The sequence below is a fragment of the Sebastes fasciatus genome, chromosome 23 (genome assembly GCF_043250625.1).
Source record: "Sebastes fasciatus isolate fSebFas1 chromosome 23, fSebFas1.pri, whole genome shotgun sequence".
Taxonomy (NCBI): domain Eukaryota; kingdom Metazoa; phylum Chordata; class Actinopteri; order Perciformes; family Sebastidae; genus Sebastes; species Sebastes fasciatus.
In genome coordinates, this window is record NC_133817.1 from 4,155,405 (window position 1) to 4,171,860 (window position 16,456).

Genomic DNA, 16,456 nt, shown 5'->3' on the forward strand with positions numbered 1-16,456 from the left:
TTAGAGTCTCTGTTCTGCTCATTAGAGCTTTAACTTCCAAGTTCAGATCAAACCGTAACGGCAAATACTGCTGCGGTGTTTGTTTTAATCCTGCCAGATGGGTGGAGTTTAGCATTTGAGGACAGCTCACGCAGTACAGACTGACAATGATGGACTACAGTTAGGGATGCACCGATACCGATACCTTGGATTTGGGTGTCGGCTGATACAGAGTACCGATTCGATACCAGTGTTTAATTAATAAGCTGTATGCTTTTATTCGTAAGTAGGGCTGTCGCAATTAATCGCATGATTGTCCATAGTTAATCACACAGTTTTTCTGTTCAAAGTATAACTTAAAGGGAGATTTGTCAAGTATTTAATACTCTTATCAACATGGGAGTGGGCAAATATACTGCTTTATGCAAATGTATGTATATATTTATTATTAGAAATCAATTACCAACACAAAACAATAACAGATATTGTCCAGAAACCCTCACAGGTACTGCATTTAGCATAAAACAATATGCTCAAATCATAACATGGCAAACTGCAGCCCAACAGGCAACAACAGCTGTCAGTGTGTCAGTGTGCTGACTTGACTATGACTTGCCCCAAACTGCATGTGATTATCATAAAGTGGGCATGTCTGTAAAGGGGAGACTCGTGGGTACCTTCACGACAAGCTAGTATGACATGATTGGTACCGATTCCTTAGGTTTTATAGTTTCATATGATGCCAGGATCTTCACTCACTTAGCTTTGAAACTGCTACAACCTATGACAGCCCTATATATAGTAAATAAACATCAAATTGAATTGAATAGATCAGCCCCATACATACCCAATCCAGCTCTTTGAGCTGATATCCAACATCAGTATCGGTGCATCCCTAACTACATACATTGACCCAATTGTGGTTATTTTTTCCTTCAAAACTGACTCACATTTTGATATTTTTCTACTTTCAGATCCTGAGACAGGTGACCTACACATGACTTGATTTATCACCACTTACTTGTTTGTTGTTATGTTGGCACAACGGCAACTTGGCTAAGCATTGTCGGCACTGAGGATGAGAAACGGCAATCAAAAGAAGTCATGAAAAGGAATTGATTGGCATTTTTAAGTAAAAATCTAAATCTAAAATGTCAAAACTGTCTAAAATGTAAAAACTTGTCAATGTCTCTAACTTCTGATATTGAGAGTAATTTGGAAATGTGAAAGAAACCAAATCCTTTCTTGTGATTGTCCATACTTTCTTGTACTTGTGTTGTCCACTTTGGTAAACTGACACATCTGGCACTCATTATATAAGAAACAATATCAGGTGTATAAATGCAAATGCTACTTGACCCATGTCAGGATTACTTACCTCTATCTCTGTGCTTCGCTGCTCAAAGTGTAACCATGAGAAACCCCGTGCTGTGGCTGCCTGTGCTAACCCCTTTCCTCTGCAGCCACATCACTAACATGCTGTTTGATGGAGGCGTGCAACATAGTGTTAATTTTTGTTACTCTTCTCTTTTCAATCAAGGGCCAAACAGTCCAAAATTCCACGGTAATCCCCCCCACACTTTGTGTTCACACTTTTTTACCCCAGTGTCTTATTCACACATGTAACTGCACAGTTTTCACATCAAAAGTTATCAACACGGGAGTCCTTCTTCTCTTTTACGTTCTTCAGGAAGCGTTAACTTTACCTCTTTTGCTTTCTTCACCTGAAACAGCAAATCAGAAAGCTGCGCCGGGAGCTGGACGCCTCTCAGGAGAAGGTGGCGACCCTGACGTCTCAGCTGTCTGCCAATGTGAGTTTGTTTACCTGAAAAAGACACCGTCAAAAAACAGCCGGCTCATTTGCATGATAACCTGCTGTCAGAGAGCTTTTACGGGGAGCGTTGCCTATCGAAGCTCTGGGAGGAATACAAATCTTTGAGACGCCCACTAATTCCTTTCCTCTGTGTTTGAAGCCACCGTGCGTGTTTTTAGGCTTTTTGATTTTTTGTTAGTGTGTGTTTTTGTGTCTTTAGATGGGATGTTTTCCTGTGTGTGTTTGCGTATCTATCGCGGATTGTCTCTTTGCTTTTTGTCTCAGCCGGTGGGGGTTTCAGCGAGAACTTTCCAAATCCAATCAAGCAGAGAGAATCAAATAGAGATAGACGGGGCGCGGGAAAAAAGAGAGAACGGGGGAGATGAGGATAAGTGAATCTAGACTTGGAGTGCGTCATGCGTGGGTGAAACAAGAGTGAGATACAGAAGACCTCCAACCCCCCAGACGGAGCCGTCTTTGTGCTCAGATGCAGATAGATCGACAAACTCCAGCGTCTGACTCGGCTCAGCCGCCCCGCCCTCGACGCCGAGTGCCTGATCAAGCGTGGAGGCAGACGGGGGTCTTCGCTTCGGTCTGACGCTTTGATCACTAAGTTGTGCGGAGCTGAGACTGAAGGCTAAACGGCGGGGAAACTTGACGAATGGAAGAGGGAGACATGACTTTATAAAAGAGGAGTTATGTAGGGACAGTCAGACAACTTTTGGTTTGTTTTGGTCATGGTAAATCTCACATAGAGCTTCACATTTTGGAGTATAGTCTGAGTGGAATAATTCACCGTAGTCTTCAGCTGTGAGTTCTAATAGCCATGTTGATTGATTACGTCCTTTATGATCATTTTGGGGGGAGTGGCTTTGGAGGGAGGCCTGAAACGACAGCGCACGGGGAAAGCACCTGTGGGTGAAGCCGCCCTCCTCAAGTGGGTTGATAGCGCCTGAAAGACCGGTGCCCGCCCGACTCCCTCCACGCCGCTACCGGGTGAGAGAGCGAGGAGTCCAATGCGCCATTCGTCTGCATGCACGCCATGGATGCGTGCTCACGCTGCAGAGGGCAGAGCTGGCAAGCTGGCACGTGTCTGGAGAGTGAACCGGAGTAACGTTTAACAACTCTTTACTAATAAAAGTGCTAAAAAACACTTTCATATAACGCTTGTCGTCCTTAAATACAAGATGCAAATCCTTAGTATCGATACAATGGATTTTTGCGTTTCAAATTTATATCAATAAACGTCTCCCGTGAAGGACAACTTGCCGAGTACCTGTCGATGTAGTTGGATCGTAGGAATATAAAGCTATACATCAATGTAGTAAATTGAATCGTTACACCCCAAGCTGTGAGTACTAACAATAGCCATGTTTGTTTGTAGAAACAAGCCACTGTCACTGGTGTCAAGTCTGTAAATGACAACAGGTTATAGTACAGTAAAAACATAATTATATACGGCATTTCATACTAGCTGGCAGAAAAAAACATTGAAGAACTAATAAAGTATAGCCGGGGCGAGAACAGCAGTTTACATCTGCAAGGGCCAAATAATTTGCTCCATATATTTTATAACATATGTTGCCGTAGCTTTGAGAAGCAAAAACATTTTAAAAAAAGACTAGTGTTTCGCCATATGTGTTGTTTGGTTTTCTCTGGCCATTAACAAGGTCACTGAGCATCAAAACAGCAGCTGAAAAAGGCTACCAGTCTCCTGTGCCAAGCCATATGCAAAACACCCACATGTGCTTTACAGCTCCCACTCTCATGTTACCGGCTCGGGGATTTAAAGAAGGAAAACAACATGTTGTACTGGAGCTGCATCACACTGTATCCACATGACAGCGTGGCGGTTTGCCGGTGAAGGTGCTATAAGCTCGTCTTATCCTCCCAGTGGGGAGTGTGACCCCACGGATACGTATCAGCCTCGGCAGCCTCTGACATGCTGTCCACCCACGGCTCACAAACCAGACACTCTCGAGTGTTGAGACCTATGAGAGACATCGTTTAGTCATTAATGTTCCTGAACGGATATAGACATACGTTCCTTTGTACAGGAAACCTACACGTTGGTAGGTGTTGCATCCTTTAGTTAAAGGAAACTTTCATAGGAATAAACGTTTCCCCGCCTCCAGTGCTGTATCCAGTTCTCTTAATACATCCATGGTTGAGTTGTGCCTATATTAATGAAACAACAACAACACGGAGGCTCTGTAGTCCGAACCAAGACGGCAAACTGTATTACTCCTTTCAACCTTTTGACGAAGGCAGCTCAGACCAGATCCACTCCTTCCGTTTTTACCTTTCACAATAAAAGCCCTAGACGTATAATATTCGCAGACGGGTGTTTCACATTTTCATGTTGTTTATTTGTCACGCCCCCGGTGTGTAAAGGCCTTTAATGTGATGTTATACAAATCTAATTTCTTTAATACTGTATATGTTATGGTGTGTATGCTAAAAGGTAATTTCAATTTGGTTGTGACCTCAACTTATTTGACCTTATCTTGTGGTTTCAGAAAGTGTGTCAGATACCAAAGGTCTAATTTTCTCAACCTGAAAATAACCAGAGTTGATAATGTCAATATATATATTATACGGTTGTTGAGAGAGAGCATTTTGTTGGGAAAAGATTTGCGTAACGGCCTCAGGTGTCGTCGTTAACCAGGGCTGCACACGATTGTTGAAATCGCAAATATGGCCTACTGCAATGTTCAAATCCCAATATTCGTTAAAAGTGAAATATGTGTCAAAATACCATTTTAAATTAAATATTGTGATGATGCATGTCCTGGTCTACACATCAAAAATGTATAATAAAAAAATATTATTCCCTCTCATATCCCAAATCATATCGCCATGGCAATATCAGTCAAAATAATCACAAATTAGATTTTTGTTTTCAGAATCATGCAGCCCCTAATGTTAACTTGTAATGGCTGAATGCGTATTCATTTCATCTCCTGTCTTTCCATCAGAGAGCCACGGTGGAGATCTTTCAGTGATTGAGGTCATCTGATGTTGATCTCCTCTCATTTGCTGCCGCTGCATACATAATTATAATAATAATGATCATTTTCTGGGTTTGTTTTTGTGCAGGAAATTGAATTTGGATCTTAAATAAAATATTACGGGGGGGTGTCTCTGACTCGGATTAAGAACACCCCCGTGGACGTCGTTTTAATTAACTGCGTATTTGTTTTTGGTCGCATTTGATCCAGACGGAGCAGAATTAGTAAAAACCAACATCCTGTCAAAGGGATTAAGAAGAATAAGATGCTGTATGTACCACCTCTCAGCCTGTGAAGGGGATACGTTCTCCTGCCTAGACTGATATTAAATCGGGTTTAAGAGTTCACACAGACGCCCCTCCTCGCCTCTCAGTCTTTTTCCTCTTTCTACTCACTGTGTCACCCTATCACCTCTCCCTTTCTGCTCAGCCTGGACTCCTTCCTCATTTTCTCTCTCATCCACTCCCCTACCTCCCATTGGTTGCCTCCCCTTCATGCTGTAGTGTTTAAAGAAGGTAGCCCAGCAGCAGGTGCTGGCTTAGACCACTCTAGTCGTGACTGCGCGTCGTCCGTCTTCCAACCGACACACAACCCCCCAACCGAGAGATGTCGTCCGCGTCTTTATCAGTGGCGTCTGGCAGCACTAACACCGATGACTTCTCCTCGTCCAACTCACTTGTTTGGCCCACCGTCAACCTCTACCCCGGACCTCGGGGTCAGAAAAACGGGGGTTCGGGGTGCAAGCGCGTCCACGTCTGGGGCCGTGTCCCGGGAGGAGCAGGACAGATGGTTCAGCCACCACGGGACACGTGGCAGGGTGATCGGCGCCTCCTTTGGGGAGGACAGGTGGGCAGAGAGGAGGGGGGAGGGGGGTGTCGGACGGAGCTCACAGGTGGAGTTGGAAAGAGATGTGGAGTTTGGAGAGATGAGTTGGAACAGTTGGCATTTCTAAAAGGTCGAGACCTTTGTAGATTCAGCCAGGGACGCAGAGTGGAAGAGGCAGCTCAGGGTGCTACCGCGTGTTTGTTTCTGGGTTTATGAGGATCTTAAAGCAGCATAGGAACGCTCTCTCTCTCTGAAATGACCTGTGATTGGCCAAAGTCTCCTGTCACGGGCTAGATTTTTTAAAGCCTGAAAACAGAGCTATGAGGAGGTGCAGAAGTCTCTCAGAACACTTGAACTACAATATGCTGAAAGGTTATTATGGAATTTTTTGCCAAAAACATTCTGCCTGCTGCCGCTTTAAGTCCTCATAAGAATAGTAAGATTATAAATTTTCCCATTTTGACAGAGCTAGATTGCACATTTGGGAACTAAATGCTGTTAAATTCAGTAAATGAAAGTCCTTGAATGTATAATAATGTGTGTGTTTGTGTTAAGCAGAGATTGTCTGGGCTCGCTGCCCACCTCTCTGTGACACAGCAGGCCTGACAGGTGTCTCAGGATGGGAGGATGAGCTGGCACATATAAATATATATATACACCGATTTTTACAGATTTGCACGAGGACACACAGCCGCGAACATAAGGCGACATTCAGACATAAACATACATTCAAAAAAGCACATGCACAAGTAAATCCAGATACACATGCAGACATCACACACACGAGGTTCAGCAGAGCAGATGGCGTGACGTTCGCCATCCTTCAGCGCGTCGCCTCTGCATCTCCAGGTGACAGATGAGGTCAGGGAGGTCACTGATCTGCGTCCCCTGTGTGATATCCAGACTGTTTTCATGCTGGTATTAGTCCAGGAAGTCTTTGGAGCGTGCTCAAATCCATAATTCACAGCGATAAGATGCAACTGTGACGTTATATAAAACTCTCCTAACAAACTCCCCGTTCAAATAAGCCGTTCTGAACATGCTTTGTGTGAACTTGCCTTTGAAATCTGAGTCACTCAGAAGTGAAGGGCTTCATGTTTTTGTTTTGTTTTTTCTAAAGCTAGTTATCTCAGCAGCAGTTCTTTATAGGATACAGGGAACCTCTTCAGGAGGGCGCAGTAAGAGCCTTCAGACGTCCCACATCTCGTCTGCTCCTCATTCGTCTTTGGCTCAATCGGAAACTCACTTGAAAGCTATCATCCCCAACCAGCAGACCAACATTTGAATTCTCTGTACAGGCTTTTTCTTCAAAGGAGGACTTGATTTGAATATTGATGATAACTTGTGTTTATTGCAGTGTACATTTTGACTGAGCTTATTTTACTCTGGCTAGGACTCCAAATTCATATTTGGGTCAGTTTTGAGTTTTGTAGTTGTCATTTTTATACCGCCACGACAACGTAGTCGTGTCTGTCCTTACGTCCGTCCTTACGTCCGTCTTTACGTCCATTCGTATGTCACACTTTCGTTTCCAGAGCAGAATTCGGAAACTATTGAACTTAGGAACTTCACATTTGGTATGATGGTCGACAGTGTGGTCTAGTCTTAAGAGAATATAACGTAATGAGACGTATTCTACATTTAAATGTTCTGCCATTTTAAAGGAACAGTGTGTAACATTTAGAGGGATCTATCGGCAGAAATGGAATATAATATTAATAAGAAAATAAGAGTCATTGTGTTTTCGTTACCTTATGGCGTGTTCACACCAAGAGTGAAGCAAACTATTCGTGCGGTGCGATTACATACAAAGTCAATGCAAAGAAGCGAATAGACGCAAATTTGCGACGGGGCGACGCGAATGACGCGACGCGAACAGGCTCGCCTATTCGCAGGAATTGAAGTATTTCAACTGGAGTGAGAAATTTGTGTGACGCTGTGTCATGAAAGCCTATCAACGTTGAGATTCTCCTCCTGTCGTCTCTGACGTTCTGATGTTGTTGAATCACAAATAGAGTAAAAAAATGTAGTAGTACATCATATTCGTACAGACACCGGACCAAACTCTGTGTATAAACAACAACGTTGTTGCCGTATTTATGCCTAGATGACTTTATGTTGAGTGTTGATGGAGCAGCTTCAGAGCTGATTGATCCAAACTCCATTCAGAAAACAAGCATTTTAAAAGTTGTTTGCTTGTCGTCTTGCGGACAGACCTGACGAAGCATGAATTCAGACTTTTTACAAATCGGCATCATTATGTAGTTATTTCGGCATCCTTTTGATCTGTTTATTGCAATTAAATCATAGAATAATCTGTTTATTTTGGGTACTACAGTAGCGACATGTGGCTTGCTAGATACAGTCAAGGGATCTATGGAGACCGTTTATATCTACATAGGGAGCGGGTCATCTTCACGGAGCCGGTCGCCATGTTTCTAGCCCAGAACGGACAACCAAACACTCTAGATAGGTCATTTACATTTTCACATTTCCGTGTCGGCCTCTGTAGTATGCTTGGCACACAGGAGAAATTTCAGTTGGTTACAGTCTGCAGCCTCACCACTAGATGGCGCCAGATCCTACAAACTGCACCTTTAAATATAGTTTGTATCATTTGCCTAATGGAAAAATAAATCTTACAGTAACTAAAACGCATGTTTCCCTACAGGTATAGCAGCTGAATAATGTATTTGTGTCTCTGTGTGTCTGCAGGCTCACCTGGTGGCGGCCTTCGAGAAGAGCCTGAGCAACATGACCTGCCGCCTGCAGAGCCTCACCATGACCGCTGAACAAAAGGTACAAGAGCTCAGTCCTGAGTTTGAAATATGCTGCATGTGAACTCCATAACTCGACGGGATTACAGGGAGGAGGAACGATTAGAAACAGGCATCGGTTTGACATTGAAGTAGCGCAGCGGAACGTACGGATTTAGAGGTCTGCGGTTGCGCATTAAAGGATATTTTTCATCTTAAAGGTTCAGTTCCTGACCCATGTGAAAGGTTTCTAGTGACATTTTCTTTTTTCACCAAAGGTTTTTCTTATTGCAGTTTGCCTGAATCTTTCTCTAACTTCCCTCCTAACCTTAACCAAAGGTGTTTGACTTAAAGTGCAAATCTACAGGGAGGTAAAGGTGCCCAGTTTTTGCACAGGCATGCAAGATTTCAGCATATTGCATGAACCTAAGGCCCAAAAACCCATTTGAAACCAGTGTAGTCACCAGAAATCCTCCAGCATTTATCTGCTCCTGGTTCTATTTTTTCTCCGCTTTCATACGAGTCGACATTTTGACCGACAGGACGTTTCAGAAGAGCTCGAATTGCTCTGAAACACTGATCTCGCAGCAGCAGCAATATGCTCAAAGATATATCCCTACCATAAATTATGAATACGTCCCTCTGTTCACACACACACACAGAGTGCTGATGAGCCCTGCCAGCTTTTTAATCCTCTATAAATTAAAGCAAACTGGGATCTGGTGGGATGTCTTTGTTAAACAAGGCCGTCCCAACTTTTAATTAAAGCGGAAACCCTATCTGCAGCCCTCAGTAGGGTTTCAGGCATGCCAGAATATGAGACTCCTTCTATCTGATCGTGTTGGTTCAACAGTGTAGAGCTTTTTTTTATTCCAAGCAGCAGCAGGTGGTGCCAGGGTTGGGGCAAATCCACTGAGAGACTCTTATCTTCTTCAAAATATCCTGACGACAACGCCAAATTTAGGAGTTTATGTCCAGTGACTAAGCTCCGCACATTCGGCCAAGCGAAAAGCAGTTTTTTTTTGGTGCGTCATCCTTTGTTTTAACAGCTTTCTCTCTCTCTCTCTCTCTCTCTCTCTCTCTCTCTCTCTCTCTCTCTCTCTCTCCAGGAGTCTGAGTTGGTCGAGTTGAGGGAGACAATAGAGGGGCTGAAAACCCAGAACACTGACGCGCAGACCGCCATTCAGGTGGCGCTCAACGGCCCTGACCACCTCCACAAAGGTAATGAAGGAAACCAGGATGTTGGAGCATTAAATCGTGATATTTTGAGGGTTTCATGAGTGGATGCATGTTTAGCCTGATTGGCCCCGGGGGGGAATCGAACCTCTAATAAATGAAGTGTTTGTGCTGTATAGGTCCGTTTTGGAAAGCCGTGATTAGTCACAGAAACAACCTGAGTCAGATGTGTAATCAATTTATTGAAATAACCTTTTCAAGTATCCAACCTCCTCGTAGCTGCTTATTCAAGCCAAGGTTCAAGCCAACATAGCTGAACATTAAAGTTATAGTATTAATATAAAAACTAGGACTGTCAATCGTTTAAAATATTGAATCGCTATTAATCGCATGATTGTCCATAGTTAATCGTGTTAAATCGCACATTTTTTATCTGTTCAAAATGTGCCTTAAAGGGAGATTTGTCAAGTATTTAATACTCTTATCAACATGGGAGTGGACAAATATGCTTCTTTATGCAAATGTATGTATATATTTATTATTGGAAATCAATTAACAACACAAAACAATGACAGATATTGTCCAGAAACCCTCACAGGTACTGCATTTAGCATAAAACAATATGCTCAAATCATAACATGGCAAACTGCAGCCTTTCCAGTCTTTTCAGCGCACTAAGGAAGATTTTGTCTGTCATTTCCAGACCTGCGGATCAGACGGCAGCACTCGTCAGAAAGCATGTCCAGCATCAACAGCGCAGCCAGTCACTCCAGCATGGGCAGCCTGGGCAAGGACGCCGAAGACAAGAAGAAGAAGAAGAAGAGCTGGGTAGGTGGAAGAAACTAAAGAAATCATTGTGTGGTAATCCTCAGACATGACCTTGCTCAACTGCTCTTCTGCACAAAATGAAAATATCAAATATAAGTTTGCAACTCCCCAACAATCTCACTCTGCTACTTTGCAACACATGCATCTTCATCTCAAACCTATCCGATCTGTTGCAGCAGACATTAGAAGATGTATATTTTTACATTTAGTTCTCTAGTCATTGTTAAGGAGGTGGATTTGGTGTTGAAAGACTCAAACACACATACTGTATGAATTATTCAGTGGCCGTTAATCTAGTTCAAATATACTCTATATGCTTGCATTAAAAGATTAAATGTCTTCTTTACATAAATGAAGGCAGGAAATAAAGCTTATAAAGCGTGCTACTGTTGCACCCACTGAAAGAGCTTCGAAAAATGAAAAGGTAGAATACGTTTAATATTATGAATATAGCTCGATCTATCCAAGAGCTCAGGATGACGGAGTTTGGTCGCGACTCAAAACTCCACATCAAAAGTAGTACGATCATTTCTTCCCTAAAAGGCAATACATATTTTATGAGATATATAAGATATACTAAAAAGGATTTACATTGATTTATTGCTATGGATTGTATTTCCATTAATCCCTTTGTGAAGCTGGTGTTAAAGTGCAGCTGTGTAAGTGAGTCAGCTTGTGAATAATATGTTCAGTCACTGCTTGTGATCAAGTCACCACTTACCTTCGCCATCCAAAAGGGTTTTTGTGTTTGGACACTTTCCAGGTTCGAGGCGGAACATAAGTCATTCACCTCTTGCTTTGTCGGCATTCCCAGTCTGCCATCATGTCCCCGTTGCTAGGTTACAGTGCTGGAGATGGTGTCAGGTACCATCCAGCGGTGAGAGGGGTCGAGCAGAGGAGTCAACCGCCCTGCAATTATTGTCGGAGACGCATTTTGAATTTCATATACAGCGGCATGCAAATTAGGTGGCGAAAGAGGCAAAGTGGCCACTATCGTTATGGATACTGAAGCTCAGCTTGAAACCAGGGCGATAGGTTGCCCAGAGAGGTCAGAGAAGTGCCGGTTGAATCTGTGAGTTGAGTAGGAAAGTCTGGGCAGAAGAGACACTTCCCACAGTGCTTTTGAGAAGGGCTCTTAATCCCTCAGTTACTCAACTGGGCTCGGTTAAGTTTCAACGTCTAGAAAGACTCAAAATCTTGCACAAAAACCAAACTTCACAGTTTGCTAAAGTGTCCAAGATGTGCTTGCACCTGCTTTGGGGTTGCAATATAGCGTGATTATGTCCCACAAATCAATGCAAAAAAAGCTATATTATCTAAAAATGCGCATACACAAGCATTAAGCTTTCTCCTTTCCCTCTGTCCCCCTCTCTGGTTTCTCTGTTCTTTGCTCCACTGTACAATAGCAGCTCAGTGTCCCTGGCTGGAGAGCTGTTATTTGCTTGCAGCCCCCCCTGAGTCACACAGATGACATATTAGAAGTTCCGTCTCAGCCAAAGAGCCAGCACCAGCACAGCACCATATTCACTCTCTGCTGCAATGCAAAACGCCTGCCCTTGAACTGAAATGCAGCCCACTGAGAGTGACACCCTGGCCTGCTATGTTAAATGAGAACACCCTCCCAAAAATAATTCAAGTCAGGCTCATGAATACAAATCAATCCCTTATTTAAGCAGCAATTAATTATTCATTTGAATAAATCCCGCCTCGGTGCACGCATGGTAGGAGACACGGATAGAGGTGAACTGAGGTGAAGTGAGTGAAGAGCGAGCAGGAAAGCAGCAGATCATGCTAACAAGAAGGGCGGCATAATGAATGGAGGTAGAGTGCCCTTCAGTGAGGCGGCGACTTTGTGCTCACAAACATCTGCCCTGCTAAAGTAGCCTTAAAGGTAGGGTCGGTGATGCTCAGAAACCAGCAAGAGTACGCTAAAATTTGAAAAATGATCCGACCGAATAACCCGGTCCAGAGTTTCCAACTCTTTTCCAATGAAAGTAGCTAGCAGCACTAGCTCCTAAAGTTACTAAATCTAGAGAGAAAGTCGCCCAAATCTGCAACACTGACAGTCTGACTGACTTACGCTTCTGCTCCTGTCATAATTACCACGGTCCCTAGAGATCGCTGTCGTCTTCTTTTATTCCTTCTTTCATGGTGATCTACCATGTGATTAAATGATAAAACCTACTAGTGGGTGTAGCAGGCCCCTACTGACCCACATAAACTGTACACACACTGCTACACTTACAACAACCTCACACTCACCGCCAACACACACATGGTCTGTTGGAAACTCGCTTGAGCTACGCAGACTACGTGTTCGGCGGTGAGCAAGAAGCCTCCGGCAATGCTAGAGCTGCTAACGTAGCACAAATACACACACTGTTTGTTGGAGACTCGCTAAAGTTATGCCGGGCAGACAAAGTGTCGTTCCGCCGGGCAGACACACAGCTGACAATCTGCTAAACTAAACTAAATGTGCGGTGGAGACTTTTACTGGGAAAGTGGCAGCATCGTAGCTGCTAAGTTAACGCTCCCGGACGGTGAACTGGAGACTCCCGTCAACCAATATCTGTTGTGCTCCTGCAGCTGGTACACCGCTGCATGCGAGGCACAAATCTTGTCGGTTAACGGTTAATAATCGGTTAACGAGGGTCGGTTATCGGTTAAGAAAATGTTTCAAAATTAGCATCCCTAGCTTATAACCACTGATAATGCCTATTTAATGACCTGATCTGCTGGTTTGTGTGTTCTGTTGATCAGGGACTTGTTGATTTCATGCAACATTGTGTACTACATGCTCATAACCATATATGCCTGTTTGGTGCCACATAATATACTGTAAACAAAATGCACTAAATAAACCATATAAAAAAACGATTAAAAGATTATTAGGATGCTCTGAACGTAATCATCATAGAATCATCTTCATCATCATCAGTGCTCAGTAAATCAGACACATTGACAGCAAGCAGGTGTGTGTGTCTGCGTGGCTTAACGTTGGGTGTGTTCTGCGTCTTCAGGTGGCTGATTCCATCCCGGCTCAGGTCAGTGGCTCCATGAGTGTCTTTTGTATGTGTGCTGTGGTTGTTCCCCATCCTCCCCGTCCTTTTCCCCCCTCAGAGCAACCTCTTCTTTCCCTTTTCTGGAAACGTTGGCATGGATACGGCAACCCTTCCCTTTTCCTCCTCCCCTTTTCATTTTGATTGCCTGTTCAGCCATAATCTTTAGGGTCATTACAAAGCCTGATCCCCCTTTCCTCCCCTTTCTCTCATTTCCATCTCTACTTACGACCTCGCTTTTTGCCTCCCTCTTTACCTCTAAACCAGACCAGTGACCATTGCTTGGAAACAACACAGTGACTTCCTGATCTGGCAGGATGTGATGTCACCAGAGAACTCATCTCTTGATGTGATTTTAGAGGTCGGCGGCGTGCGGCGATATTGACCGTCTTCGCTTCTGTATCTTTGTTTGTCGTTTGTCTTGCAGTTGCGCAGCTCCTTCAAGCAGGCGTTCAGCAAGAAGAAAACCAAATCCCAGTCGTCCCACGACGAGATGGAGGAGATGACCGACTCGCTGCCGTCCTCGCCCAAGCTGCAGCACGACAACAGGCAAGGCAGCATCGCCACGCTGCATTCTTCGCCCTCCACCACAGAGTGAGTTTTTACACATGCATCCACTCTCATACATATATATACTGTATATATACACACAGGTAATTCTCTCCCCTCGTACACACTTGCATATATCACTGCATATAAATCGACTAAATTCTTTTCACTGTTATTATTATTTTTGTTTTGATTTCACAAATGTCTCGCCTTTCTTCTCCGACCTCTCTGTTCATCCTTTTCTTTAACCTGCTGTAGCAATTACATTTGGGATAGCAAGTCCTCCCCCATTTGGACGCCAAAGAAAAGGCAAAACGGTCACGTGGTCTACAAGCACAGATCTCGGTAATAGGCATGCTCCCAGGGAGTGTGTGTGTGTGTGTGTGCAGTGGTGTTTGTTGGTGTGACTTTCTCTCACATCTCGGCATGTCGGAGGTGATGATCTCTCTCTGGTTTGCAAACTGAACCTCTGAAGCGTCACGAGAAGTAGCAGTAGGCTGAATAAAGGGTGAATGAGTTCACACACCAGAACGAATCGGCTCTATGTCACTACAGAAGGGACAACATGTGGCGACATTTTGCCAACAAGCATGGAAGTGCTGCGAGTGTGCACATGTGCTGTGCAGTGTGGCAGCTGGTGAGATGATTTGAGATGAGTGTGACGGATTCTTGTTGATTTTTGACTTTGCATCGAACTCTAGTTATTGTGTCGGATCTCTGGCTGTTTATTGTGAAAATAACTGAATCATGATGACGGGATTACTACCACAGCACCATCTGTATATCCTGTATGGGGAGCAGCGTCTGAAATTAGCACCCGCCGCCCGTCAAAATGCGGGTAAATTGTTGGCAGTGGCGGGTGAAATCATCAGGCCATCCGCCGCCTTAGCATCGCATACCCCCGTGACTATCGAATCCTCTGTATTGATGCTTTACGACGCTTATGCACGCTGTATCATGTTTCAGTTTGTTTAGGACCAGACCAACGCCCCCCACACACATGCACGAGCACCGCTGCATTGTAACTACTTCACAGACACAGAGCGGAGAGAGGACCTCAACTCAACAACGCTACCTCATGACAAGTAACCGCGGCAGTGCTACTGCAGGGCTGAGTTTTCTCTTCCATTCTCAAGTAAACGTGCGGCGCTGACGCGCTTTGAGTTCAGGCTGGTGCACGCCATGGATAGAGTACGAGCAGGGAGGCAGGGAGGCAGGGAGGCATCTGATTGGTTCTTTCCAAGCGGACCGCGAGGCAGTGATTGGTAGACGTTTTTACAGGATTACAGCAGCTACAGATGACGGCTCTTTTCCGGTCCTTTTTCAGAGCTCATCAGTAATGGATCGCTGTCGGGGTTTAAAGACCATTTCAACCAGTAGAACAAATAGTGTATCCTGGAGAACATCGTCAACCCTGCCTTTAAATAATCATAATAATTTGAATTGTGTTTTTATGCAAACCACGATATATGACAATAGCAAAGTACAGTACAGTAGTGTGTACAGTACTCTCAACCCCGAAAAATAGGGCTCTCCCAGAAGTTACGGTGTAATTTCAACACTGCAATTTACCATGCACATAATGTTTTTTGTGTAAAGTATATTGAAATGATATCAGATCTAAAAGGTTATTCTTTCATTCAGTGCAAAAATGGCAGATAAACATTTAACTCAGACCTCGATGGGGAGTATTGTAAATGGGGGTGGATTCGCTGTCCCAAATGTCCCAGTTCCCCATTCACCTCCATGTTGTGCGGTTTCCACCACTGACTCCAGCTTCCCTCTGAACTCCAGCTCTCTTATTCCCTTTAAGTGTGTATTTTCTCTCTCTAGATTGTGTGTGTGTTTGGTATAACCCTCGAGGTGACCTCCCCCCCCCGACCCACTTCCTCCTCCCTCTGTGTAATCCCGGTTGCAGGCTCTGCGAATGCACCGAAGCCGAGGCAGAGACCATCCTCCTTCTGAAGAACGAGCTGAGGGAGAAGGAGCTCAAGTTGACGGACATCCGCCTGGAGGCGCTCAGCTCCGCCCACCACCTGGACCAGATCCGAGAGGCCATGAACCGCATGCAGGTGAGATTACTGCCTCAGCTAAAACGCAGGTCAAGCTTGCGCTGGCTGCCCTGTGGGCATCTATTTATGTTTGAGAACAGAGCGCAGAATTGCCCTTTTTATCAGGAGATCACGGTGATGAAGATCTCAAATTTAAAATGTCAAATTGGCTTTAGTTCTGTTTGCCAAACATGAAAGATTCTGCCGTAACATCAGTCATGTTTATACCTGTCTTTTGACAAATTCTTAGGCCGTAACAAACCACCAGTTTTCTTTAAAACAGTGGTTCCCAACCTATTTTCCTTGAGCCCCAACTACTTATATCTAAGAAAAAGCTGATAAATAATAATAATATTGAATAATAATTAATCAATTTGATTGATGTTGCTGTTAAATTTCTGCTAGAGAC

The 16,456-nt window shown here is 44.0% G+C and overlaps 1 protein-coding gene across 16 annotated transcripts in view; it reads left to right on the plus strand.

Annotated features, from left to right (window-relative positions):
- Nucleotides 1–16,456, plus strand: part of nav3 (neuron navigator 3) — a 470,935-nt gene that overhangs the window by 439,462 nt on the left and 15,017 nt on the right. For 11 of the 16 annotated variants that reach the window (XM_074626295.1, XM_074626296.1, XM_074626298.1 and 8 more), the window contains 8 exons: nucleotides 1,520–1,543; nucleotides 1,713–1,790; nucleotides 8,344–8,427; nucleotides 9,494–9,605; nucleotides 10,264–10,388; nucleotides 13,409–13,432; nucleotides 13,875–14,041; nucleotides 15,915–16,068. In XM_074626295.1, the coding sequence (XP_074482396.1) occupies nucleotides 1,520–1,543; nucleotides 1,713–1,790; nucleotides 8,344–8,427; nucleotides 9,494–9,605; nucleotides 10,264–10,388; nucleotides 13,409–13,432; nucleotides 13,875–14,041; nucleotides 15,915–16,068 (768 nt within the window). The remainder of the gene's footprint in view (nucleotides 1–1,519; nucleotides 1,544–1,712; nucleotides 1,791–8,343; nucleotides 8,428–9,493; nucleotides 9,606–10,263; nucleotides 10,389–13,408; nucleotides 13,433–13,874; nucleotides 14,042–15,914; nucleotides 16,069–16,456) is intronic. The other 5 variants (XM_074626292.1, XM_074626294.1, XM_074626303.1 and 2 more) reach the window with 3 other exon arrangements.